The following is a 27,469-nucleotide window of genomic DNA, read 5'->3' as shown; positions in this document are numbered from 1 at the left end:
CTGAAGCCAAAACCCAGAACTCCATTTGGACTCCTGTATGGGTGGCAGAGACTTAAAGGCTTGGGCCATCTTCCATGCTTTCCCAGGCCATCAGCAGGGAGCTGGATCAGAAGTGAAGCACCAATGCTCTGATATTGAATGCCAGAGTCAAAAGCAGCAGCATAATTTGTATCTGTATTCTCCTCATGGAAGAATACATGAGATATTTTGAATATTGAGCTCCAAATTAAATCTTGGTAAATTTCACTTTTTTTTAAAAAAAGGATTTATTTATTTTTATTTCAAATGTAGATTCAGAGAGAATGAGAGACATAAAACTCTTCCATCCTCCAGTTCACTCCCCAGCTAGAGCTGAGCTGACCTGAAGCCAGGAGCCAGAAGGCCCCTTGGCGTCTCTTCCTCAGGTGCAGGGTCCCAAAACATTGGGCCACTCTCAGTCCCTGCTTTCCAGCTTTCTTATGCCATAGCATGGAACTGGAAAGAAAATGGAGCATCTGGGGCACAAACTGGTGCCCATATGGCATGCTGGCACTTGCAGGTAAGGATTGGCCCATTGAGTCGTTGGACTGGCTCTTCATTTTTTTTTTCTAGATTTGTTTTATTTATTTGAAAGGTAAAATAACAGAGTAAAAGAGGGACACACAGAGGAAGTAATTTTCTAAATCTCACTCCTATGACAAGACATACTAACAAGAGAAAAGTTTAACATATTCCCTTGAAGTTTTATATGACATAGGAACCTTCAGATGGGAAGACTGAAGGGAAAAGGCCCTGCAGAGGTAGAAGTTCACTAGGATAAAGTGACACAGACTTAAACATTTGAGCAAAAACACATTTGTTATGTGCATGGAGACTATCATCTAATGCAACCACCCAGCACAGCTTAGAAGCATGCATCTCCCAGTTTCTATAAAGCATGAGAGAACGGGCCACCTTGGCAATTTCTCAGGGAAGGATCACTGTGCAAAATAAATGGTTCTGGAGACAGAAATCAGTTTTCAAAGTGGTTCTCTTTGAAATCCTAGGATTGTCACCATGGTATATCATGCTAAACCTGTGCCTGTGGTACTAACATCCTAAATGGGTGCCAGTTAGAGTCTTGGATGTTCCACTTCCAAACCAGCTCTCGTTGAAATTTGAATGAGCCCAAGATAGGCACCTCACAAGGAAGGCAAGTCCACATGCAAGTACATGGCTCTGATTCATTTCTGAGGTAGAAAAGGAGATTGCAGCATATGGATGAAAGGGAAGGATTATGTTGCTTTTTGCAATTGGGTCTTAACGCAAGTAAGAAAATTCCAGAAAGAACTTTCTGCCTGTCTTTGGGTTGACAGAAACAATAAGAGATTAAAGGGACCTTGATTTCTGAGCCTGCCTTTTTTTTTTTTTAAAGATTTATTTATTCAGAGTTACAGAGAGAAAAGAGATTGATCTTCTACCTGTCAGCTCTTCAGTTGGCTGTAACAGGTGTTGCTGAGCCAGTCCAAAACTAGGAACCAGGAGCTTCTTCCAGGTCTCACACATAGGTGCCGGGTTCCAAGGATTTGAGCCGTCCTCTGCTGCTTTTCCAGGCTACGAGCAGGGAACTGGATGGGAAATGCAGCAGCCGAACAGAAACCAGTGCCCATGTAGGATGCGGTGCCACAGGCAGAGGCTCAGTGTACTATGGCATGGTGCCAGCCTCCTTAGCCTGCTTTTGAGGCTTCTTTTAGATTCAGTGCTGAGCTTGCCAAAAACACTGTTTTCAGTATCCTTTGTGCTCCAGTTCTTTGATGAAGAACGAATATCCAGGCAGACATTTGATTGGACAAAAAAGGTGTGATCTCATCATCATAAACTTGGGCTGCTGTTGTGGACATTTGGCACAACAATGAAGCCACTGGGATGCCTACGTCCCATAACCAAGTTCCCAGATTGAGGCCTGGCTTCCCCCTCTTCATTCTAGCTTCTTGTTAATGCACACTTTTGGGGGCAGTGATGTTGACTTAAGTACTTGGGTCTCTGCCACTTGGGTCTCTGGACTGAGTTCCAGACTCCTGGCTTCAGCCTAGTCTAGTCCCGGTCGTTGTAGCCATCTGGGAAATCAACAAGGGATTGGGTAATTTCTGTCTTTTCACTCTTGCTCTTTCACTCACTGTCTCTCTTTCTCCTCCACTGCTCACAGTAACTCTGCGTTTCTTTTTCTTTTTAAGATACATTCTTGATAAGGATTTTTCAGATTTATTTATTTTTATTGAAAGATTTACAGAGAGAAAGAGCTTTCATCTGCTGGTCCACTCTCCAAGTGGCTGCAGTTGCCTGAGCTGAGCTGATCTGAAGCCAGGAGTCAGAAGCCTCCTCTGGGTCTCCCATGCAGGCGCAGGGTGCCAAGGCTTCTGACTGTCCTCTACTGTTTTCCTAGGCCACAAGCAGGGATCTGGATAGGAAGCAGGGCTGCTGGGACACAAACTGTATATGGGATCCCGGCGCATGCAAGGCAAGAACGTTAGCCGTTAGGCTATCACACCAGCCTGTAACTCTGCCTTTCAAACAAGTAAAATAAATCTTAAAAAGAAAAACTTTGTTATTGATAAAAATGGATTGGAAGTGTTGAAAACAATTTTCAAAATTAGAAACAAAGCAGACACATAAGTATTGCTCCAGATGGACAAGTGTTTGAGCCATTTCCACTCTTTCCAAAGCACACAGGAGGGAACTGGATCGGAAGTAAAGCAGCTGGGGCTGGAAAATGGGGACTGGTACCATATGAAAGGCTGGCATCGCAAGTGGCATCTTAACTCACTGTACCACAATGCCAGCCCCAAAAGATGATATGTTTATCTCTCTGTCTGAGTTAGCATTTATTGTGGATTCAGGCCCTGCTTAGTGCTTGAAATCTGGGATGACTAAAGTGGGCTTCAGGACCTGTTTTAGGGGGAAGGGCAGCTTCCTTCTCTGAGGTCAGAAATCGTGTGGCCCACAGTCACTATGGCCCAGTGCCCTGATACTGTCAGGTAGCATTACAGCCAAAGCCCCCTGTAAGTATACAATGGGATAAGTTCAGCTTTCTGAGGGGCCAGAAATACTCCTTGGTTTATTTTCCACTCACTCTTGGTTTAAAGAGATTTATAAGCAGGGAGAACAAAGGTAAAATGAGCAGAAGTGGGACAGGTGTCGTGACGTAGCAATTTGCCATTTGGGATACCCACCTCCCACATCGGAGTACCCGGTATGAGTCCTGGCTAAGCCTGCTTCAGATCCAGATTCCTGCTTGAGAGCCCATTTGGAGGCAGATGGTGGCCAAAGTGCTTTGTCCCCTGTGCCCTGCATGGGAGACCTGAACTGAGTTCCAGGCTCCTGGCTGAAACCTGGCATAGCCCTAACAGTTGTAGTTGGTAGTCTGAAGACTCAGCCTTAGCAAAACATTTTCTCAGCAAGGGAGCACTCTCCAGGGCAGGGGGAAGCAAACTCACCAGGGCACTCCATCTACCTCTGCTGTATTCAGAACCCATGACTTGGAGTATCTGTAAATATCCAATTCCATGTGCAAAATGGAATCAGTGATGCTCAGCTGGCAGGTTCTTTGGAAGATGAAATAACTATTATCTATAAAATATTTGACACTATGGTGTTGTTGTTTAGTAGTTGTTTGACAATAATATCAATTATTCTATAATTATGGGATTTGCTTTTGAGACTTATTTTTATTTGAAAGACAGAGGTACAGAAAGAGAAGGAGGGCCAGAGAAAGGGAGAGATGAAGCTGCTTTCTGCAATCCTCCTGAAAGGTCTCGAGGTAAGGCAATGGAGGCCCAGCAGAAGACCACTAGAGAAAGGAGATGACCAGGATGGTCGTCCCCAACTGGTCTGCCCATTGAGTGTAATAGTGAAGCTTATATATGGGCGATTAACAGGAACCCAGAGCATTAGTAACAGTAACTTTAATTCCCCCCATCCACTAATCAACCTAAAGCTTAGTTTTAGATACAATCCTTGCTGAGGAGAGCAATCTGCAAGCCTGACCTGACCACAGGGGCCCCTAATTGGTTCCTTCATGAGACTACTGCAAAGTGGGGGCTTCTAAGCAGAGAAAAACTGGATCTGTATGTTGGTTCCTGGGCCATCTGTCTGCCATCAGGTCAAATGGGGTCTCAGTTTGCCAAGCTCCTTGCTGGTTTCCTGGAGGTGCAGTGTGCTATGCCCTCATGACCTCTTGCATAGGCCTGGAAGACTGGGATCCATGGGAGTACCAAGAGAGAGAGAGAGAGAAAGAGAGAGAGAGAGAGCGAGCTATTTTCAATTCACTGATTCACTCCCCACATGGCCTCATCAACTGGAGCTGGGCTGATATGAAGCCAAGGCTTGGGCTCTTCTCCCACTGTGTCCTATTAGCAGGGAGCTGGGTCTGAAGTGGAACAAGTGGGACTTGAACCAGTGCCCATATAGGATGCTGGCACCACAGACAGAGTTTATCCTATTATGCTCTGGTGCCGGTCTTGACTATGGAATTAAAAAAAAAAGGATTTAGTTACTTATTTGAAAGGCAGAGCAACAGAGAGAAAAAGGGAGAGATCTTCTATCCATTGGGCACTCCTCAAAAGGCTGGGACTGGATCAAGCAGAAGCCAGGAACCAGGAACTCCATCCAGGTCTCCTATGTCGATGATGAGGGCCCAAGGACACAGCTCATTAGCTGGAAGGTGGAAGCAGGGCAGCTGGGACTGACATCATCACTGTAATATGTGATACTGTAGTTGCAAGCGGTGATCTAACCAACTCTGCCCAATGTCAGCCTTAGTTGTGGAATTTTTGACTATAATCTAATTCTTTTTGACTCTTCTAGGGGTTTTTGTGGCCTGGGGCATAATGGTATACTTTTCTGAGGTAAAAAATCTTATCATTTGTAGTTTTGAATGCCCTCCCTGAAATGTCTAAGTTGAATCCAAATTTAGAGAACCCGCAGTAAATGGAAGTTCGGCTCAAAGCAAGCTTTATTGGGAGCACTCCCAGGCAAGATTCACAAGCCCAATGACAGCAGGCCAGAAAAGTTGCACCTGGGGTGGAAGGTTGTGAGTTTCTACTTTTATACCTAGGTCAAAACAGGAAGTGGGGTGGGGCCTAGCAGGGGAAAGAACTTTTCCTAACATGGTAATATGAGTACTGATAGGTTCCCTCTGCCCTGGTCAGGGCCATACATCACTTCTGGGTTATGCAGGGGCTTCTGGGCATTGTAGTCTACTGACCTGATTGCATCAGCCATTTCCCCCTTCCAGATGCCTTCTTTCTTCAGGATGTCCCTCATCCACCCAGGCTGGGCCTTTTACTGCCTATATGCTGGTGATTTCCTGTATGAGGATATTTGCTCCTCTACAATAGCCCTCCTACTCCATACCCTAAAATATTTTACACCTAAAAACTCTGGAGGGTGGAAATAACATAGTGGAAATAACCAGGGTCAAAGAGTTTGATTTACAAGGAAACTATGTGTGAAAGTGGCCCCACAATCAGGAATTAACCTTTTGGCAGGCACAGCTATGGCTGAGCTTCCGCCATCAGTTCTGAGCTTCAACTGGGCCAAGAATCCCTTGAGTGACTGAATCTGTTTTGTGGCTTCCTGCAAGAATAGAATTCCTTTTCTCCTCTGGGAGAGCAGGCTAGAGTTCAATATCCTTTCTGCCTAAACCAACAAGGTAAAATTTGTTGCTTGTCACTAACAACTTGACTGAATACATTTTTAAGTAAACAAACACTAGAGAATGTCCCTTTATCTCACTGTTCCAGGAGTCGGTGGTTGTCATGATTATTTTTCTCTGCTGAGTTTATGTCTTATGTCCACGAAAATAGGAGCACCAAGAGTGGGTAAGGTGGGTCATTCAAAAGAGTGCAGAGAAGTCAAAACAAAAACAAATGACTCTCTTAGCATCACAAGAGAGGTCCACGAAGAATTTTGTAGCAATTTTGTAGGCTGATTGGAGTTTTTTAGAATGTAAAAATGGGTGGTTCTTGTGATCGGGGGAAAGGGATGTTTTGATTGGTCAATTGAATGATCATTCCAGTCAAGACTCAACAGAAAACATATAAAACTTTGGCTAAACTGCACAGAATCCTCACTACCTAGATCAGCTACCACAGCACAGAAAAACCATGATTACAAGGACTAGCAATGACATCACTTTCCTTCACAAAACCCATTTTCTCAGGTCCTCTGCAACTGTATCTTCATATAGTGGGATGCAAGAGTTACTAAATACGAGGGCATTTCAACAAGTTTTTGGAAAGTCCGAATTATCTTTTCAATCTTTTTCTTGAAAATTTATTTTTATTTGAAAGGCAGATCTTATAGAGAGGGACAGACAGATGGTGATCCTCCATTCACTAGTTCACGCCCCAAATGCTTCCAACAGGCACAGCTGAGGTGATCCCAAGCTGGGAGCCAGAAGCCTCTTCCAGGCCTCCCATGTGGGTGCAGGGTCCCAAAGACTTGGACCAATCTGCCCTCCCAGGTTACTTCTGGACCAGAAGTGCAGCTGGGACACAAACCACTGTCCATAATGGGATGCCAGTACCACATGGTACAGGATTAGAATGCTGCACCTCTGCACTGATCCCAGCACTATCTTTTTGTAAAAAATTTTTGAATTATTTGAATATGCACTCACACACACACACACACACAGAGACATATCTATCATTCCCAGATTCATTCTGCAAATGGCTCCAGTGGCCAGGGCTGGGTCATGAGGAAGCCAGGAACCACTTAATTTTCATTACTCAAATGAACAAAAACAAAATAAAACCCAACAGAGATGTTAGGTCAATTACCCAAAGTTAAGGAATGATAGGAAGATCAGTTAAGGTCTATTTGACGTCAAACCCATCCTGTGTGACACTGGGACCTTAAGCTAGTTGGGGAAGTTTTGTTGTGATGTTATGAGAAGATAAAAGCTGAGGCCAAGCCTGTGGGGGAGGAGCAGATGCAGCTAGTGGCCTGATGGGTTGGAGGGCGGCTAAGTGTCCAAATAGGGGGAGCAGACAGAGGAAGGGAGGACTTGCAGGCTCTGAGCAGAGGCCAGGAGAAGGTTGAAATGGACACATCTGGAAAGGAGGACTTTGGGTCAATAAAGGACTCAACTGGCAGGTAAGGCAAAAACTCCTGATCTGAGAATTCAGAATAGATCTTTTGTGAATGTTGGACAGTCCCTTGAATAATTTGAAATTACGGTTGATATACACAACCCTTACCATTGAAGCAATTTTTTAATGTCCTGGTCAGTGGCATTAAGGACACCCACCACATGGTCATTGAAGGGGATCTTTGTCAACACCCCATGCTAAAATACTGCCCCCAGAAACAATAACTCCCTATTTCCTCCTTCTCCCAGTTTTTAAAAGCCACCATCTTGTCTATGAATTTGACTGTTTTAGATACTTCTATAAGATACTTCTATAAGCAGAATCATGTAATATTGCTGCTGGTTATGTCGCTTAACATAATGTCATATAGATCCATCTATGTTGTACAAGTATTAGAATTTTACTCCTTTTAGAGACTGAAAGAGGGAGTGATCTTCCTTCTGCTGCATGTGAATGCCTGGGTGGGGTTGGCTGCATCCAAGAGTCAGGAACTCCATCTGGAACTCCTAGCTGGGTGGCAGGAAGCTGAGCATCTGGGACCTCATGTGCTGCCTCCCAGGTGGGCAGAAAGCTGGATGAGAAGCAGAGCAGCCAACATTTGAGCCACGCACTTGGATACAGGCTGCATAATGGAGAAGTTACTTTAAAAAATCCATAGAAAAATCCATCTATTGCTGGGCATTTAAAGGGCTGACCCAAGTTTGGCTATTGTGAACAATGCAGCTGTGAACTCGGATGTACAGATTTGTTTGGGTTCCTACTGTCCATTCTGAGTGATGACCAGTAGTGAATTGATTATTAAGGCTCTGTAGGAGGACATTGTGACCCTAGAGGGTCAGCGAGCACAGGATTACAGTTGCTTGGATAATACTTGCACGAGAACAACCGAATGGCCACCTTTTGTATACCTGATTGGATATCATTTGTATAAGAACAGTTGAATGGACAGTATGTGTGTGAGAACACTTGGTGGAATACACAAGACAAAATGAGTTCCAAACAAAAGCATAGAAACTGTTACTGAGCTTTGTTGATGAGCTCAATACTTCCTCCCTTATCCCACATAACCCTCAGTGTATAAAGTCTGAGGCCACTAATGAACTTTGGCTTTGACCATCAGTCAGGGTCCACGCATGTTATTATCGGCTCCGTGCACCAAGTCCATCGCTGCCTCGACAAGGCTCTAGTTCAAATCGGTCTTTAAGCAGTTAAAACTGCAACTTCCCCAGGCGAAAAGAAACCTCTTAAGACTGCGACGTGACATTAAAATCGCATCTATCAAGTTTATTGAGTTATACACCTTCCCCATGAGATTCCTATAGTGTTAAAAACAAGCTATAACAGCCTGTGCATCCTTAAAACTGTTACCAAATGCTCTCCCCAGGTGTTCTGTGCTTGTCAAATCCAGTTTTCCACCACATCTCTTCTATTACTACTAGCCTGTTAACTCAGTCATCAATACCAGCTGATGACTTTTAAAGTCATGCTAATTTTGGCACCCTCTTCAGCTGGATATATACTAAAATGGTTACCGTACAGAGATGATTACCATGGCTCTGTGCTCAAAGATGACCAGCAAGTTCATGGAGCTTCTAGTTTGTAAAAACAAAACAAAAAAAAAAGAAGTACTTGGGGAGGTGGGCTGGAGCTGAGAAATCGTGTGTCTTCTTATGCCTTCAGGTGTTACTGCGCCAACTTGCAGCCTGCGGCCCTTCCAGGCCTGCTCCGGCAGAGGTGGCTGGGTGCGCTCGCGCCGCGGTCTCCTCGGGCCGCTGTCCACCCAGCCCTGACCGTTCCCAAGCCTCAGCCCACCTCAGCGCGGCGCCGCCCCGGCTCAACAGTAGCCGGGCCGGGCGGGTGGCGGCAGCGCGAGCCCGCCGAGTGGCGCCGCCGCATCTGTCGTGGATCCCGGGAAGACCTAGACAATGGCTTCGGGAGCATGCGCCCCGCTGGCCGTTAGGAGGCGCAAAACCGACGGCCTGGAGCCGGGGCGCCGGGGAGCCGCCGCGGGCGCACGGCGGGGCTGCAAGGGCCCGGTTGCCACAGCCGGCCCACGAGGCGCACGCGTGGCCGGCCCGGTCGCCAGCCGGCCCACGAGGCGCACGCGTGGCCGGCCCGGTCGCCACAGCCGGCCCACGAGGCGCACGCGTGGCCGGCCCGGTCGCCACAGCCGGCCCACGAGGCGCACGCGTGGCGGGCCCCGGAAGGGCGGCGGGCGCGTAACGCCAGCTTGTGAGTCTGCGCGCGGCCGGGGCGCCTGGGGCGGGGCCTGGAGTTGAACCCGGCGGTCCCTCGGGCGCCTCCGCCGTGTCCGCGGTGCGCGGCTTCGCAGCTCGGGCGGCGTCGGCCCCGGCGTCGGCGGTGAGAAGCCACCCTGTTGCTCGAGGAGGTGGGCGGGTGGGCTCGCGGGAGCAGGGTTTACGTAGTAGGAGAGTTCCTTGAAAATAGTGGGATGGACCTGTCGGCCAAATGTCAGGTGAAGTTGTAGTTGATGGAGACCATGTGCACTCGAGGGCTAAAGTTGGATAGGAGCGTTGTTGCAGCGTCGTGACATTACCAAATCGGAAGGGAACGTCCCCTCTCTCCCACCTCCAAGTTCCATTTTAACGATAGGTAACGATGAGAAACAGTCTAGCGGAGATTGAGACTAACGAAGGAAATCGGCAGAATTCCTAAGGCTGTTTGTGTGAAATGGAATGGGTAGAAGGGAAGGGTGGGCTTCGCGATGCGGAGCCGAGCGTGACGTGGTGAGGTGGGCCTCCACAGCCCGTGTGCTGTTGTCTTCTTCCTGAGTGGCAGGATGGGAAAGGAAGGGAGAGAGTGCCCCTCCCTGCGCCCCACCCCTGGCGGCTGCTTCTCCTGGCTCTCTTTAGAAATGGCCCTCTTGTATTTACAGTGGAATCTTTGCCTGCCCAGTCTGCGCAAAGGGTCCACTTGCGTTTTGGCCTCAAGAAATCTTGGAAAGAAGATGGAACAGGCAAGTGTACAGGTAATGCGGTTCTTGTTAACTGCCGGCTGCTTTTCAGGAGTTAAGGCCACCTGCCCTGGGAATCGGGTGGGGGGCACAGACCGATGCTTCACGTCTCAGCCCCTAATGTTGCCCGGGCTGTCAGCCAAAATGAGGATGAAATACCTGCACGTGGTAAAGTAAAAAGTCTTTAATCAATAGTTAGAGTAGCAATCTTTTTTTCCCCCCATTCTTTATCATCATTGTTATGATACAGTTCCATAGTCCCTGGGATTTCCCTGACCCCCTCCTTAAGTCCTCTCCCCATACCCACTGATTTCCCCTGTATTATTACAATAATAGTATGGTTCTTCATAAACAGTCATACGTCCATCATTGCAGGCATGGAAAATGGCAGACAGTCCAGCATCCTATTGTTAAGATATAGTTGGGAGTCCCCTTTGATCTGGAAGTAGAGATGCATACTTCATTGTACCCTCACATCTGGATATGATAGTCTCCTTTACACAGTTACTATACGTCTCCTTAAATGAAAAGCCACAAAACAAAATCAACAACAGCAAGAAAAACAGAAATTTACAATGCCATGAAGTTAAATAACATACTACTGAATGAAATTGAAGAATGAAAAAGAAAATCAAGAACCTTCTTGAAGAAAATCATGCTACTCCTGTATGATCTATAAGTCAGTGAAGAATTTAATGAGAAAAGTACTGAAGAAATGAAATTAAAAACAAAAACATAAAAATCCATGAAATATAGTTTCTGCTATTCTTTGTTGGTGAAATATATCTCCTGTGGGCAACAAATAGGTGGAGTTTGTGTTTTTAATCCAGTGTACTAATCTGTGACATTTGATTGAGTTTAAGCCATTAACATTCAGGGTGAATATAAACAGGTGGTAATTTGGTCCTGTCATTTTTAGCAATAGGTTATTCATTGATTTAGTCTTCTGTTGTTATTTTATTGGGATGTTCTTCACATTTGCCTTATTTTGGTGGGTGCTATTTCTTTTCTCTGTCTAGAGAACATCTTTAAGTATCATTGTAGGGCAGGTCTGGAAGAGGTGTATCCCTTGAGCTTTTTTTTTTTTTTACTGTGGAAGAATTTTATTTCATTTTCAAAGACAAAGGAAATTTTTGCTGGGTACGTTATTCTGGGTTGACAACTTTTTTCTTTTAGAATCTGGAATATGTCCCTCCATTCTCTTCTTGCCTGTAGTTTCCTGGGAGAGGTCAGCTGTGAATTTAATTGCCATTCCTCCATATGTCAATTGATTTTTTTCACGTGCACATTTAAGGATCTTAGGTTTCATTGAAGAGAGCTTGATTATCATGTGTTGTGATGAAGATCACTCTTTATCAAGACTGTTGGGTGTTCTGTAGCCCTTCTGGATGTTGTTTCCCAATATTTCTCCAGATTAGGGAAATTTTTGTTTATTATTTCATCAAATACATTTTTTAAAAGATCTATTTTTTATTGGAAAGTCAAACATACAGAGAGGAGGGGAGAGATTTTTGTGCACTGATTCACTCCCCAGTGCCCACAATGGTGGAAGCTAAGATTTTCCAAATCCAGGACCTGCCTAGTGGCTGAACTTCTCACCTTGCTTGTGCTGGGATCCCACGTGGGTGCCGGTTCATGTCCCAGCTTTCCATCCAGCTCCTTGCTTGTGGCTTGGGAAAGCAGTGAGCATGGTCCAAAGCATTAAATAAACTTTTAAACTCAATTTCTCTTTCTGGACCTTCTGGAACTCACGTAACTCTTAATATTTGCCCTTTTAATAGTGTTTTTAAATTTTTGAATACTTCATTTATCTTGACGTAGCTCTGCTTCCAACTTTTTGATTGCTTCCCCATGGTGACAAAAAACATCTTCCAATTCTGAGATTCTTTCTTCTGACTCATTCATTCTGTTATAGAGACTTGCCACTGAATTTCTAATTTGCTCTATTGCGTCCTTCATTTGCTTGATTTTGTTTCAGTGTTGATATTCCATGTGTGGCATATTTGTTAAATTGCTTGAACTTTTGAATGTGCTGCTCATTTATAAGAAGCTTTATAACTGAGTTCTGAATTCTGTATTCCCCCATTTTCTCAATGTCTTCCTTAAGTTAACTCTGGTTGGCAAAGGCTTTTGTTCCTTTGTCTATGTCCACAGTAATATTCATTTTGCCTCTGTCTCTTCTTTTACTCTTGTTTGTTGTGCTTCTGGTTAGTGGATTCTTCTCTTCAGGGCAGGTTTCTAAGCTGAGTCACCCACAGATCTACAGTTTGATTTTACTTATTACAGTTAGTACACAGCTCTTTGTTTGCAGTCACTTGTGCCACTCCCTCCAGTGAGTTTCAGGTCTGGATTCTAATGTTAGACTTTTATTATGGTCTCTGTAACCCCAACTCCTGGCTCAGCACTCTACCTCCTGTGATCCCGTGGTGCTGTTCTTGCACCGGGGTCTGTGCAATGTTTCTCCCCCTTCCTGTTTGAGCAGTTCCCAGGATTAGGGAGACAGCAGGTGTCCTAAATAGCTAGGTTGTTGGTGGTACTGATCTTGCCAGAACCTGTTGGCCATTAAGTCTGAGGGCCACATGGACCTATTGTGAGTTGTAAGATGCCAAAGTCAGTGTTATTTTCGATGTGGGACTAGTGCAGTGCATTGAGCTCAGTGAGTCTGCCCTCAACTTGGCACATGTGCAGCTCACTGCAGTCTCAAATCCTTTGCCACACTGCACAAAATGTTGCCAGTCATGCCACTCATGGAATTTTTGATCTGCTGGCCTGGTAGCCCCAGGCCTATTTTGGGTAGAACCTGTATGATGCCAGGTGAGTGCGATGCACTGAGCCAGAAATGAGTTCACTCCCAGCTTAGTGCATGTGCTGTCCTGTCCCATCACTTTTGCCTTTCTACACAAGATGGCACCGAATTCAGTTCTGCTGGGGGGCCTGGACTGTAACATCCACCCTGTTCCTGTACTGTGTGTTTGGGATCTGCTGCTGTGTCTCTGCTCCAGGTCAAATCAAACAAACCAGCAGGACAGGCAGTTCTTTGTGTTCTCCTCCTGAGTTCCTGGTAAACTCTGCTTCCTGTCTGGTTGCTGGTTGCTGTGGAGTTCCGGCCACTGGTACTTTTCGGATCACTGAAAGGGGTATCTGGACACTGCAACATCACACTGTTGTCTCCGCTGCTTTCCCATGTCCATCAGTCTCTAGGTGCCCCTATCCCATTTGTCTGTCCTCTCCTATTTCCTGTAATGTGCTCTGTCTCTATTTCACCTCGGCTAATGTTTCTCTGTCTATTTAAATGTGTCCTCACCCTATTCTACCATCTTGAGTACCCCAATGTAGCAATTGTTAAGGATTTTCCCAGTGTTCATGTAGGTATGAGTATGCATCCTCTGGGAGTTTGATGATGAAATGTCACAATTCTGACTGAGCCAGTCTGGGATGACTTACCCAAGGAGAAGGTTGTATAGTTTAAGCCTCCGTTTTACAGACGGCAGTACCATTTTGGTTTCTGTGACATTTCCAGGTGAGGCTGTGGATGGTTTGGAGCCGCACACACAGCATCTAAGGCTAGGAGGCCACTTCTAAGCAGGTGGGCCCTTGAAATGTAGCGAGTGCAACTGGGGAAGAACCTGAATCTGGACTTCATTACCTGAGGAAATAAAAATCCACCCCCTCTACCCCATGGAGTATCTGAAGTCATCATGATGTAGATTCCTAACTTGTTGTGGGGGGTTATGTTTTTCAGTGCACTGATGTGATTGATGGTAATTCTGGAGAGGCACCCAAGGAGAAGTTCATAAAGTTTAAACCACCATTGTACAGACAGAGGTACCAGTTTGTTAAAGATATAGTGGATCAGCATGAACCCAAGAAGGTAGGTGTTTCCAAGCACTGAGGTTTTAAGGTCGCCTTTTCTGAATATTTTGTCAGTTTGGTACTCGTGTAAGAAGACACTTGTTGTAGTACAGGGATGTTGATGTGACAGCAAAATCCACAGGTGTCTTCAAGAGTTGAGAAAAAATGTGCTTTTTTAATTTCTAGAAAGCATACTAAGAAGTAGGAGAGTAAAGGTTGGGAGAATTTATCCTGAAGGCCAGCCTCAGAAATATGCTCAAGGACATCTTGGTCTCATGGATCAGTGACAATGGAGAGTTGTTTTTTTAAATTTTTAAAAAAATTTATTTATCTATTAGAAAGTCAGATATACAGAGAGGAGGAGAGACAGAGAGGAAGATCTTCCGTTCGATGATTCACTCCCCAAGTGAGCGCAATGGCTGATGCTATGCCTATCCAAAGCCAGGATCCAGGAACCTCTTCCGGGTATCCCACACGGGTACAGGGTCCCAGAGCTTTGGGCCGTCCTCAACTGCTTTCCCAGGCCACGAGCAGGGAGCTGGATGGGAAGTGGAGGTGCTGGGATTAGAACCGGGAACCATATGGGAGCCCGGCACATTCAAGGAGAGGACTTTAGCCACTAGGCCATGCCGCCAGGCCCTGGATAGTTGTTTTAAAGGCGGAGTTACAGAAATAGAACGAGAGCTCGATTTTCCATGCACTGGTTCACTCTACTAATGTCTGCTACGAGTTCCTGGTGAACCAGAATTGGGCTAATCTGAACCTAGGATCTCTCACATGGGTGGGTGCACATGCCCAAGCATTTTAACCATCTTCTACTGCTTTCCCAGGCCATAAGCAGGGAGCTATATGGACGTGGAACAGCCAGGACTTGAACTTGTGTCCATATGGGATGCCAGGGCTGCAGGCAGCTGTTTTTTTTTTTTTTTTTTTTAAAGATTTTGTAGGCAGCTGTTTAACATGTTTTGCCACAGCGCTGGTCCCTACTGTAACTCTTATGGGGGAGGGTTTTTCTTCCAGTGATTCTGTTCCTGGCACTGAAAGCACAGGTAACTGACTTCCTGTGGCCGTTTGCCAGGAGTGAAGTGCTCAGGGAACATTCTGTGGCACCGGGTGCAAATTCATAGTTAGATGTAGGCTTCACATTTCTAGAACAGTCAGAACATTGGGCAGATGGGCAGTGTGGGTCTTTGGATGTTAGATAATGGGCCTTTTCAGCTAACTTCAGTAGGAAGTCATTTCACACAAGAAATGTACCTTGCTGGTCACCATACTGGTGGATGTGATGTTCTAGTGTGTCCTAGGTTCTGGTAAGGTGACTATCTGGATTTTGAATTTTTGCTTGATGCTGAGGACTGAATTTCCTCTGAGAGTTTTCATTCTGTGTGAGGGTTTTGTACTTGCACCTAAGATGTACAATTATTTACTTATTTATTTTTTTTAAAAAAGTCTTTAGCCATCCAGATATGTGCATTCAGGGGAAGCATCTAGTATTGCCTTTTGGGCAGCTTGAAGTTCAATATGGAATTTCATACAGTTTGGTGGAATGGTTGCATCCCTTAAGCAGTGCTGGTCTTCTCTGTGTGGGAAATAAACAAAATGGAAACAAAGTGTTAGAAAGCTTTTTTTTGCTGAAGTCTGAAGCTGACCATCTTGAAGGGTCCAGCTTGTAATTCTGAATGAGAAACCTGGGCTGTATAGCTGGCTGTTTCTCTGAAATGCGCATGGCAGCAATGACTCTGGAACAGGGAGCAGCTCTTACTGTTGGCCTATATTACTTAGAAATACTTCTCTGCCCATAGGCCTGTGAAAGTGGAAATTTGCTGTCTGTTTAGATGATTCCACCAGAAAGCTAATTCCTTCTGGTGGCTCTGTTATTGCTAGGTGATCCCCCTGCCCCCAAGACAAAGCTTTTGATCCCACCTCTGTGGTTCCCAGTGCCTTTTAAAAAAAGCACTATGTCTCATCCTGCAGGTTGCAGACCTAGGCTGTGGTGATACTTCGCTCATAAGGCTGCTGAAAGTCTACCCATGCATCGAGGAGCTCGTCGGCGTAGACATTGACGAGGATAAATTGCGGTGGAGAGGGTAAGGCGCAGGGCGGGGGTCTTGAGAGGCCTGTCTCCAGAGGTGTACATATGGTGGAAGCACAGGCTCCTGTGTGGTAATGTTGACATGCAAGAAACGTCCAGGCCCTTCTTGTGTGCCAAGGGGACGGTAGTTAGGTTATGGGGCTACATCATTTTGAGCAGATCAACACTCTTTGTCTCTCCTGGTGGAAGTCTCCTGGGCTTTGTGCCCATGGGAGTGAGGGTAGGTCCATGGCAACCCATGGAGGGTGCCCTTTGTGCACATGGCCAGTTTCCATTGTTGCTCCTCATCACATTGTGATATAGCCGGGGATTGGGGACTTCATTTCAGGGAGAATGATGCCTTCATTTGAATCTATTGGCACCATTTCTACTCGGACAAAGTGCCAGTTTGGTAGAGCTTGTTAGAAGATAAAAGGACGGGGCTATTGGCTCACATGTTAATCCTTTACCTCAAAGGGCCAGCATCCCATATGATGCACCAGTTTGTGTCTCGGCTGTTGTATCCCTGCTTTTGGCCTGGGAAAGCCGTGGAGGATGGCCCCAAGCCTTGGGACCCTGCACCCATGTGGGAGATCTGGAAGAGGCTCCTGGCTTCAGATTGGCTCAGCTATGGCTGTTGTGATGATCTGAGGAATTAACCAGTGGATGGAGGATATTTTTCTTTGTCTTTCCTTCTCTCTGTGAATCTGCTTTACCAATTTAAAGAAAGAAAGAAAGACAGGAGGACTCCTGGGGAGGCTCCAGCTCACTGAATGAGTCTTGGCCATGACCATAATTGGGTGTATATCTTATGCAAGGCCTATATTTTATGCCTCTCTACTTATACATGTGAAGTTTCAGAGAAATCATTCCAAGGCATTGAGAGTTCAGTTTTGGGAGGTCAAGTCTTATGAATGCTAGGGAAAATGATTTAGAGCAGAGGATTTCAAAGGTTCAGAACACTGGACAAATGCTGTTGGCCTCTGGCATCTCAAACCAGGTGTTTCTCCTGTCATCCAAATGTACATATGCACTTACGTGTATGTGCCTGTTACGGAGATGGATGAAAAGCTAAAAAAACAAGCAGGAAAAGCCAAAAGTATGTTGGGACTGGTGTTGCGGTGCTGTGGGTTAAGCAAGCAATATTGACATCTAGTGTTACAGTGCCAGGTTTGGGTTGGGGATGCTATGCTCCCTGTTCAGCCTCCTGTTAATGTATTGGGAAGGCATGGAAGATGACCTTGGTACTTGCCCTGGCCAGTAATGAGGATCCAGAGGCATCTGCATTCCTGGTTTTGGCCTGGTCCACCTTTGACTTTTGTAAATGCTTTTTGACTCTTAAAAATTTTTTTTTTTATTAGAAAGGTAGATACACAGAGAGAGAGATCTTCTGCTTGCTGGTTAACTCCCACCAAATCACTACAACAGCCCGAGTTGGGCCAGGCCAGAGCCAAGAGCCTGGTGCCAGAAACTCAATTCTGGACCAAAGAACTTGGGCCATCTTCTGCTAATTTCTCAGGCTTCTTAACATGGGGCTGGATTATAAATAGAGCAATCCAGGAGCCCAGTGTGATGGCTCAGTTTGGTAATCCTTCCTTCCAAGCAGCAGATTCCCATGTGGCCAAGGGTTCTTGTCCCAGCTGCTCCACTTCATATCCAGCTCTCTGCTGGTGGACTGAGAAAGCAGGAGAGGATGGCCCAAACCCTTGGGACCCTATACCCACAAGGGAAACCTGGCTGGGGCTTCTTGGCTCCCGGCTTTAGACTGGCTCAGCTCCGGCCATCTCTGTTATTTGGGGAGTAGACCAGCAGATGGAAGACTTTCTGTCTCTCTTCTCTGTAAATCTGCCTTTCCAATAGAAAGCAAAAAATAAAACGAACAACAACAACAAAAGTAAGTGGAGCAGCCTGGACTGGAAGTGATACTCATGGAATACCGCTGTTCAGGTGGCAGCTTAACTGGCACCCTGATATTGGCCTTGTTGTTTTAAGTATCTTTGAAACAAAGAACAGTATCAAGCACTGCTTGGCAACTAATGTCCCATTGTGAGAGGACACTGCCCCATGAAAGGCTGTTTGTTTCATTAAAGGTTTACTTATTTATTTGAAAGACAGTGTTTTATTTTTCAATCTACCGGGTCACTTTTCAAACAGCAGCAATGGCTGGAACTGAGCCAGGTTGAAACCAGCAGCCTGGAAGTCAACCTGGGTCTCTTTCGTGGGTGTCAGGGGCACAAGTACTTGGCTGTCTTTCCTTGCCTTCCCTGTCTGAGCAGCAAGCTGAATGGAAAGTGGAGCAGCTTGGACTGGACACAGTGCTTGTATGGGATGCCAGTGTCATGGGTGGCAGCTTAGCCCACTGTGCTACAGTGCTGACTTCAGGTAATTCAGAACAAAGAAAACAGGCCATGTCCAGCTTGCAGGCATGTAGGGAGGAGGGAGTCATCAGAAGAGCTGGATCTACAGCAGGCATCAGGTTCACCTGGTCTCTCTTGCAGGGATCAGCTGTCTCCCTTTCTGGGCGACTTCCTAAAGCCACGGGATCTGGATTTGACCATCACGCTGTACCATGGCTCCGCAGTGGAGAGAGACTCTCGTTTGCTTGGCTTCGATTTGATAACATGCATTGAGCTGTAAGTTTTAAACGGGCTCATACTATGTTACCTGGTGGGAAAAAGACACTAGGCACCAGACATGGCGAGTCACACAGGAGGTCTTTATTTCAGCGTGAGAGGCGACCACAGGGAAGGGCTTATTCCAGTGGAAGAGTTGACTGTGGGGAAGCGAGAGATAGCAGGGTAGAGGAAGATGGCTTTGGGAAGATAGAGAAGGCAGGGAGGTCTCCTGCCACAGTGACAGGAGGGGCTCCGAGTGAGGCCAGTGGGACAACCAAGAACCAGGAATGGGGAGAACTGAAGACCAAGAGGGGAGAGCCAAGGACTGAGAGCCTAGTACCCGGAGCTGGAAGAGCTGAAATCCAAGAGCTGGGAGAGCGGAGAGCTGGGAGAGGAAGGGAGGGAATGTACTTTCATAGCAAGGGGTGGGTATTAGGAGTACAGGGTCCATGGGGATTGGTAGTTACAGCACTGGGGGGGGGGCAGGGATACACGGCAGCATGTGATTAATGGATGGGGCTGTTGGAACAAAATTGGGTATGGAACTAAAGAGCCTGAAGCCAAAACTGAAACTTAAGGAGACTGAAAGCCTAAGGAGAGCCAAAAGGGAAACTGGAGGGAGCAGAAGCCCATGGGAAACAAGTAACTGAAGTGGCGGTGGGGGTCTCATCAATGTCTGAGGCTGTTTATTTGAAAGACCTGAAAGAACTACACTTAGTAATCTTGGAATTCTAGATAGTCAGGTCTTGGTTGGTACTTCAAGAACATCTGTCATCCATTGGGAATACTTTTTTTTTAGGAACTTTAACTGTGCTGTCAAGGATGCCTGTTTTCCATTCATTCCGCTTCACCTTTTTGTTGATGTTCCTCTGACTTGATCATTTGTGTACATGCAGCCTCTGCTTCCAGGGTCTCCCTCCAGTTTTTCCCCCTCACCAGATCGGGTTAGGGTAGGCTGAGGTCTGGAGGTGCCTGACTGAGGCTCGCATGTGCCTGTTCTCACTTGGTTTGTCTTACTCTCCCTGTCAGGGTATTGTTCCACTGTAGAGTTACTCTTAGTTTTCCTCCCAGCTGGTGAGTGTCCTGGGAAGTCATGCAGAGCTCACCCAGCCAGCTCCTGCCATCCATCTGTACCTGCTCCCAGGTTTAGCTTCCTAAGTGGTTCTTGTCCCAACCAGCCATCATTACATTAGTGACATTTTTTTCAGATTGCAGTGAATTTACCAGTTAGCTCTCAGCATTTTACCATAAGCAAGAACCCTGCTTCTTCAATCCCCCACCCCTTTTTAATTGACATTACCATGAATTTAGGAATCCCTATATTTTTGTCTTTTTTTTTTTCTGCATATATTTTCTTACTTGGATGTCCCCGGGTAGACCAGCAGGGGGTGCCATCAGGCTGACTTTTGGGTCAGTCTTATCTGTCAATTTTCTGAGCTCTTCTTTTCTGGCAACTAGAAGTTCTAGGGTTCCTCTTCTACTGGGATCAATCATTTCTTAGAGAAAGTGCTTCCTGTGAAAGAGGGTGCTGGCAAACCCAGGATGTGATTTTCTCAATGACCTTTGGGTAGCTGGGTGGGGAGCAGGGAGCAGCTTGCTCGGGATTTGTTTGCCATGTATGTTCAGGCTGATTTGCATATTTTAATTGTGTGTGCTGTTTTTCTAAAGGAGGGAGTTTGCATTGTGTTTCTCTGCATCATCTGTTGCTTGGTGCATCGTGGGTATCTATACTGGGCATTCTGTATAGGAAACACAATTGCAGAACCAACGAGCAGTATTATGATAAAGCCAGAATAGCAGTTGGTAGTAAGAATTTGAGGCAGAGAGTTCTCCCACTGGTTTGCTCCTCAAATGTCTATAATGGCTAGGTTGGGGCCATGGTGAAGCTGGGAACTTAATTCAGGTCCCCATTGTGGGTGCCAGGAGCCCAGCCACTGCCTCTTGAGGTACATGTTAGTAAGAAGCTGAGGTTGGGAGCTGAGCCTGAGCTGGTGGGACACGGGCACTCCCAGGGATGTTTTAACTGCTGAGCCAGACGCCCACCACTTTATGTGTACTTTTTATTGTGCTAAAATGCATGTGATGAAATTTACTGTCAACCATTTTAAGTTGTGCAATTCAGTGGTATTGTTGTGCTGTCATCAAAACTGTCTGTGGGCCTGGCGCAATGGCTCAGTGGGTAAATCCTTACCTTGCAAGTGCCAAGATCCCATGTGGGTGCCAGTTCATGTACCCACTGCTCTACTTTCCATTCAGCTCCCTGCTTGTGTCCTGGGAAAGCAGGGGAGGATGGCCCAAAGTCATGGGACCTTGCACTCACATGGGAGACTCAGAGGAAGCTTCTGGCTCCTGGCTTTATATCAGCTTAGCTCTGGCCACTGCAGCCATTTGGGGAGTGAACCAGTGGATGGAAGATCTTTCTATCTCACCTTCTTTCTGTAAGTCTGATTCTGCCTTTCCAATAAAATAAATAAATCTTAAAAATAATAAAGTTTGCCTATAGGTCATATCTTGCACTCTTGAAACCATTAGTAACTCCCAGGTCCTGCCCCTTCATAGCCTACACTCCCTCTTTGAGTGGTCAGGCATTCTTTTCCCTTTTCTGACTGGCTTATTCAACTTTGTATAACACCTTCAGGCTTCCTCCTGTGCTGGCACATGTTAGAATTTCCTGATAAAGCTGTGTGTGATCCTGCCAGCTTGTGTAGGTTTACACCTGTTGATGGGACACTAGGTTGCTTCCATCCTTGGGCTGTTGTGATCAATGTTATGAATGAGCCCAAAAATACAATCACTGAATTGTGTGGTCATTCTGTTTTAGTGTTCTAGTCTGTGACAGCTCTAGGGTTGGAGAAAGAGAGCGAGTGAGGGAGATTAAGAGATCTTCCAGCTGATGGTTCACTCCCCCCCAAGTGGCTGTTATGGTTGAGACTAGGCCAGGCTGAAGCCAGGAGCCTGGAGCTTCTTCTGGGTTTTTCACATAGGTACAGGGTCCCAAGGCCTTGGGCCAACTTATGCTTTTCCCAGGCACATTAGCAAGGAACTGGATTAGAAAGTGGAGCAGCTGGAATTTGAACTGGGGCTCATTGGATGCAAGCATTGCCAGTGGAGGCTTAAGGTGCTGTGCTACCATACTGGCCAGGGTCATGGGTTTAAGGGTTTCAGTGTATGTTTTGCTTTTTAAATATTCCATGTTTTTCTCATATTGGCACTTGAATTTTACTTCAATTTTTTCATAGTATCTTGAGATCAGTGTTGGCGATTTTCAGTTTTTCTTGTTTCCTGGCATGGGGTAAGGCAGTAGTTTCCCACATAGCCACATGTCAGACTCTGATAACTTACTTTGATAGGTAGTGTTGGCACAGAAGCCAGATGGAACAAGGTGACTCAAGACAGCCAGAGCTGGTAGCGTGGGGACCCAGAAGATAGTGTGACAGTCATCAGGCTATCTGTGGTGGTCTCCCTGTCACCATCCTGTTGACCTAGAGGCCCTCTTGTGTGGTGGTGAGGTGTGTCATTGCAGCCGGGATGGGGGCATTAATTCCCTCATGTTTTCAAGACCGTTGGTTTGCTTGTGAAGCTGTGCCCATGTGCGGTTTCCTTAGGGTGCACTGACACAGGTAGAATGTCAGTGAAACTTGGAACTTTTGAGTAATGTTGGATTGTTGTACAGAAGTTGCAGGAATGGAACAGAGTGAGAGCAAGAGCACTTGCATCTGCTGCTTCATCCTCCAAAAGGCCCCAGCTTCCTCTGGGTCTCCCATGTGAGTGCAGGGTCCCAAGGCTTTGGGCCATCCTTCGTTGCTTTCCCAGGCCACAAGCAGGGAGTTTGATAAGAAGTGAAACTTCAGGTGCATGAACTGGCATCCATCTGGGATCAGCATCCTGCAGGTGGAAAATTAGCTTGCTGTACCACCGTGTCAACCCCATGGGTATATATATGTATTTTTTCTTTAATATACATATTTAATATATGTAATATATAATATATAATATTATACATAATATTATATATTTAATATATACATATATTAAAGAAAAAAGACTCTTACACAGCCATAATAACTACATCATGAAATAAAAAAAAGAAATAAACTGGGTGGGGGGAGAGGCAAAGAGAGGTCTTGTAACTACTGGTTTGCTCGCCAAATGTCCACACAAGTAAAGGCTGGGCCAGGAGGAAACCAGGAGTCTGGAACTTAACCCAGGTCTCTCACATGGACCACAGGGACCCAACTGCTTGAGCCATCATCTGCTTTTCAGGGTGTTACCAGCAGGAAGCTGGGAATGGAGTCAGGCCTTGAATCCCAGACTGGCATGTGTGATATGTGTCCCCGCTCCACTCCAAGCCTTCACCGCTAGGCCAGACATCTGCCTGAGGAAATGTTAATTGATACAGTTCTGTGGACCGTACTGAAAATGCATCAATTGTTCTAGTAATCTCTTTTTATAGCTCCTGTTACATTTGGCTGCAATCTCAGCTAGGCCAGGGTCACCCAGCGCCCACTGGACAGTACCGGAGTCAGGTCGGTCTGCTCCCGTGCTCTCGGGAATTGGTCTGCTCAGCCTCTGAGTTCGTATTTGCCCTTGATGTTTCTGAGGAATATGTGCCAGTTACTTCATAGAGAGCCCTCCAGGCTGGGCTTGTTTCTCCTTGTGGTTAGGCTTGGGGCCTGCATTTCTAACAAGAATACTGGAGAAGTGATGTTCTGTGCTTATGGGTATGCTGCATTGGGATGGGGCAAATTCAAACCTAAAGAGCCTGCAGAGCACGGCAAGCACCCTAGTTGGTTAAGTGAGCACCCTGGACAGAACTAGGGGGCTGAGGTGAGGTGACATGAGGGCGGGTAGGAGAGGACTGGAATGTTTGCATGCTTGTTTTTAGGGCCTCTGAGCTCTAGTAACTTTTCCAAAGAAGGAAGAAATTACCATTAAGAGGGTGGAGGGACATTGTTTTGCTAAGTCAGTTAGGAAAATAACTATAATTGGGGTTAAATGTAATGATGTCTTCTTCACTACCCCCGGCAGGATAGAACATTTGGATTCTGGTGATTTGGCCAGATTTCCTGAAGTGGTGTTTGGCTACATGTCTCCGGCCATGGTTGTCATCAGCACCCCGAACTCGGAGTTCAACCCCTTGTTTCCAACAGAGACCCTAAGAGATTCAGACCATAAGTTTGAGTGGAACAGAATGCAGTTTCAGACCTGGTAAGTTCAGACATGTTTTTGTTGTTGTTTTTTTTTTTTTCCCAGATGGTGGAATGGATCCTTCTGAAACTTAAACTTCATAGAAGTAAATGTTGATAGGACTCGTGAATGTACCCAAGTTGTTTTTAAACAGTTTGTTCATGTACATGAAAGGTAAACAGGGAGAGAAAGAGAGACAAAGAGAGGTCTTCCATGTGCTGGTTCACTCCCCAGATGGCCACAATGTACAGGCTGGGTCAGGTCAAAGCCAGGAACCAGTAACTATTATCTGGGTCTCCCTTGCAGGTGGCACAGGCCCAGGCATTTGAGCCATCTTCCACTGCTTTTCCCAAAGCACTTTCAGGGAGGTGAATGGGAGCTAGAGCAGCTGGGACAGGAGTTGGCAACCAAATGGGAAGTCCCAGAGTTCCAGGGGTGCCTGTGGCCCAGCAACATCAGCATCCTCCCCCGCCCTCCCTTGCCCATTGATTCCAGCCTTTGCTCTAGCCTGCTGCATGGCACATGTGCAAGGGGTGTGTGGGCCCACGGCCCTTCCCGGGCAGGATGGTGGCAGCCTGGGTTGATTTGGAAATGATGAATTGACTGGAGGGTGCCTGGCATTCATGCTCCTGCTCAGAGGGAGCTCCTGGGGGTCTGTGCATTTTTTGACACAGTTGCAAACTCATTGTAATTGCTGATCTCCTTGTGTACCCCTGCACTCTGAGCCCCTAATTCTCCTTGTGTCCTCCACATAGTGGTTCCTAGAGACTGACATGCGGCAGCTGCTGCTGTGTCACATGAAGAACGTGCGAACCCTCGTGTTGTGACATCCGGTGGTGGTGTAGGAATTTGTAAGATTGCCACAATTGGGTTCGCTTTTCACCTTTTCCTGCAGTGCTGACAGGCTGCTCTCTCCAACTGCTCTGGGTTTGCAGGGCTTTGTATGCGGCGAGTCACTATGGTTACTCCGTGGAGTTCACCGGTGTTGGGGAACCGCCTGCTGGAGCCGAGAGTGTGGGGTACTGTACCCAGATAGGCATCTTCCGGAAAAATGAAGGCAAGGTGACTGAGGCGAGTGTTTCGGAGCAGTGCCAGGAGCGGGCTTACAAAGCTGTGAGTATTCTCCTCTGGGCAAGTGGCCCTCCCCTCACCCCCTCCCCCACCAGGGAGAAACACCTTTACCCGAGGCTTGCCCCAGGGGAATCCTTTGGGATCCCACCCACCCTACACCCACTTCAGGTGGGCTTGTGACTGTCTGACCTGGAGCCACTCTCACAGCCAGCAGGTGAACCAGAGGGCGGGAGGGCCGTCACGTGTAGCCTGTGTAATGGGTTAGGATTATGCACAGCAGAGGCCACAGGCAGCAATTCCGCTCCAGCTTGGCTCTGGAAACAACTGTTAGAACTGAGTTCAGGGGCCCTAATGCCTTAATGACATGGGATGAAGAAGCACAATTTCCCCGTTAAGTAAGCCATCCTCCACCCATCCTTTTCCTGTAATACCAACTAGGAAATCTGAGTTAGTCTGACTTGTTGGGAACCTGGTTGGAAGATCTTGACCATTAGTATTAGAAAACAGATCAGATAATTGCTTTTGTCTGCAGATGGATACTCATTTTTTTTTAAAGATTTATTTTTATTATTGGAAAGGCGGATATACAAAGAGGAGAGACAGAGAGGAAGATCTTCCGTCCCATGATTCACTCCCCAAATGAGCACAACGGCCGATGCTATGCCCTGATTCGAAGCCAGGAGCCTCTTTCGGGTCTCCCACGCGGGTACAGGGTCCCAAAGCTTTGGGCTGTCCTCAACTGCTCTCCCGGGCCACAGGCAGGGAGCTGGAAGGGAAGCGGGGCTGCCGGGATAGAACCGGTGCCCATATGGGATCCCGGGCGTGCAAGGCGAGGACCTTAACCACTGCGCCACCGTGCCGGGCCCAATACTCATTTTTTTAAAAGCTGAATTTATTTGAAAGGCAGAGTTAGAGAGAGAGATCTTCCATTTGCTGGTTCAATCCCCATAGGGCCACAACAGCTGGGTCTGAGCCAGGTTGGAACTCCTCCTGGGTCTCCTGCATGGATGCCAGGGAACCAAGCACTTGTACATCTGATGCTACTTTCCCAAGCACATTTAGCAGGGAGACGGATTAAAGTGGAGCAGCTGGAACTAAAACTCGCACTTATTGCAGCTGAGCTTGCCGTACCACAGTGCCGGGCCCTGATACTCGTGATAGTTGAGGCATTTTTAGCTAGTATCATTTGACCTATCCATGTTATAATTCTAAAACATGCTTGTTGTATGTTTAACTACTTGAAAAACAGAACAACAGAGAGAGAGTGAGTGAGCAAGTGAGTGAGAGAGCACTTCCATTTGCTGGTTCACTCTCCAAATACCCACCCACAGCTCAGGCTGAAGTTGGAGGCAGGGAATTTCATCTGGTTTTTCCTGTGTGAGTGATGGGGACCCAACTTCTTGTGCTGTCACCTGCGGCTTCCCCCGACCCCCCACCCTCCCAGTATTGTATGAGCAAGTAGCTGGAAACAGGAGCTGAGCTGGTTCTTGCGAACTGGGATGTGGAAGGCATGAGTACTGAATGCAGTCCTAAGTGCTATGCCAGGTGTCTGCCCCATACGGTTAGTTGTTATGTAGCAGAGTTACAGGGGGTTCTTATGATTTCCCCTCCATTCTCAGAGCCTTCCTCCCCTCAGGTTTTCACAGCTTCCTATCCAAGCCTGCAGCAGGAACGGTTCCTCAGACTTGTGCTCGTGAATGAGGTGTCCCGGCAGGTGGAGAGCTTGCGGCTGAAGCATCTGCGGAAGCTGAAGGAGGAGGAGGAGAGGATGTTGGGCGTCAAGCCCCCTGAGGTGGACAGTGACTTCCCAGCCTTTGGGCCAGTCTTCACAGAAGCTGAAAAAGCCAGGATAGAGAATTCCCCCAAGCCCTTTGTTTTGGGAACAAAGTTTTTGGTGCCCCTGCAGAGACTCATGGCTTATCCCAAATTGTGCCGCATATGCCCCAGTGAGGACATGATGCGGTCACTCATTGATGACTGCGTGTGTCTGAGCAGCGATGCATCTGCTGTGGTGGTTGACCTGCACGATTATTATGATTATCTGTTTGATTTTTGAGCCACCCTTATTTCCTGAAATTCAGGGTTTTGGTAATAGTTAGGCTTGTTTAAATTTATAACTTGCTGTGTAGTCATAATTCAAGTGACCTTTTTTTTTTCCCTAAAAGTTATACCCCCAAAGTCATGTCCTAAGCCAGTGGATGGTAACTCTGACACAGAGCCAGGCTCCCCTTACATAAGGAGGATATTAGGGTTTAGCTAAAGATGGTGGTAGGTTTTCCTTTGAATTCAGAAATTTTGTTTTCTCAGGAATGAAGAAATTGGAAGTTGCAGTATGTTGTTTTTTTTTTTTTAACTTACCCATATATTTTTATGTTGGAATATGTTATATGTGACATTAAACTTTTTAAAAGAAAGATATATTCTCTTCAAAATTCTTTCCCCAGGAGTTAAGAGTTCCCCCAAGTCTTCATAAGTCCCTCTGTCCTTTGGACCACATTGCCATCTAAAAATACTTAGCATAAGACATCATACAGGAAAGGAATGAAGGTGTTTGAAACACAAACAGTTTCTCCCCTGTAATCACCCT

General features: G+C 46.5%; 1 protein-coding gene across 1 annotated transcript; it reads left to right on the top strand.

Moving 5' to 3' along the window:
- The first annotated feature begins 3,736 nt into the window (after nucleotides 1-3,736).
- HENMT1 (HEN methyltransferase 1) lies at nucleotides 3,737-27,296 on the top strand. The gene is made up of 8 exons (XM_040999024.1): nucleotides 3,737-3,775; nucleotides 3,984-3,995; nucleotides 13,829-13,957; nucleotides 15,913-16,025; nucleotides 18,508-18,642; nucleotides 23,653-23,832; nucleotides 24,747-24,924; nucleotides 26,519-27,296. The coding sequence occupies exons 1-8, from the start codon at nucleotides 3,737-3,739 to the stop codon at nucleotides 26,936-26,938; spliced, it is 1,206 nt and encodes a 401-aa protein (XP_040854958.1). The 3' UTR covers nucleotides 26,939-27,296.
- The last annotated feature ends 173 nt before the right edge of the window (nucleotides 27,297-27,469 follow it).

The sequence above is a fragment of the Ochotona curzoniae genome, unplaced genomic scaffold, assembly GCF_017591425.1.
Source record: "Ochotona curzoniae isolate NIBS_2020 unplaced genomic scaffold, NIBS_Ocur_1.0 scaffold_1037, whole genome shotgun sequence".
NCBI classification, from domain to species: domain Eukaryota; kingdom Metazoa; phylum Chordata; class Mammalia; order Lagomorpha; family Ochotonidae; genus Ochotona; species Ochotona curzoniae.
The sequence above is the reverse complement of the archived record's forward strand: the minus strand, read 5'-3'. Positions and strand labels throughout refer to the sequence as shown.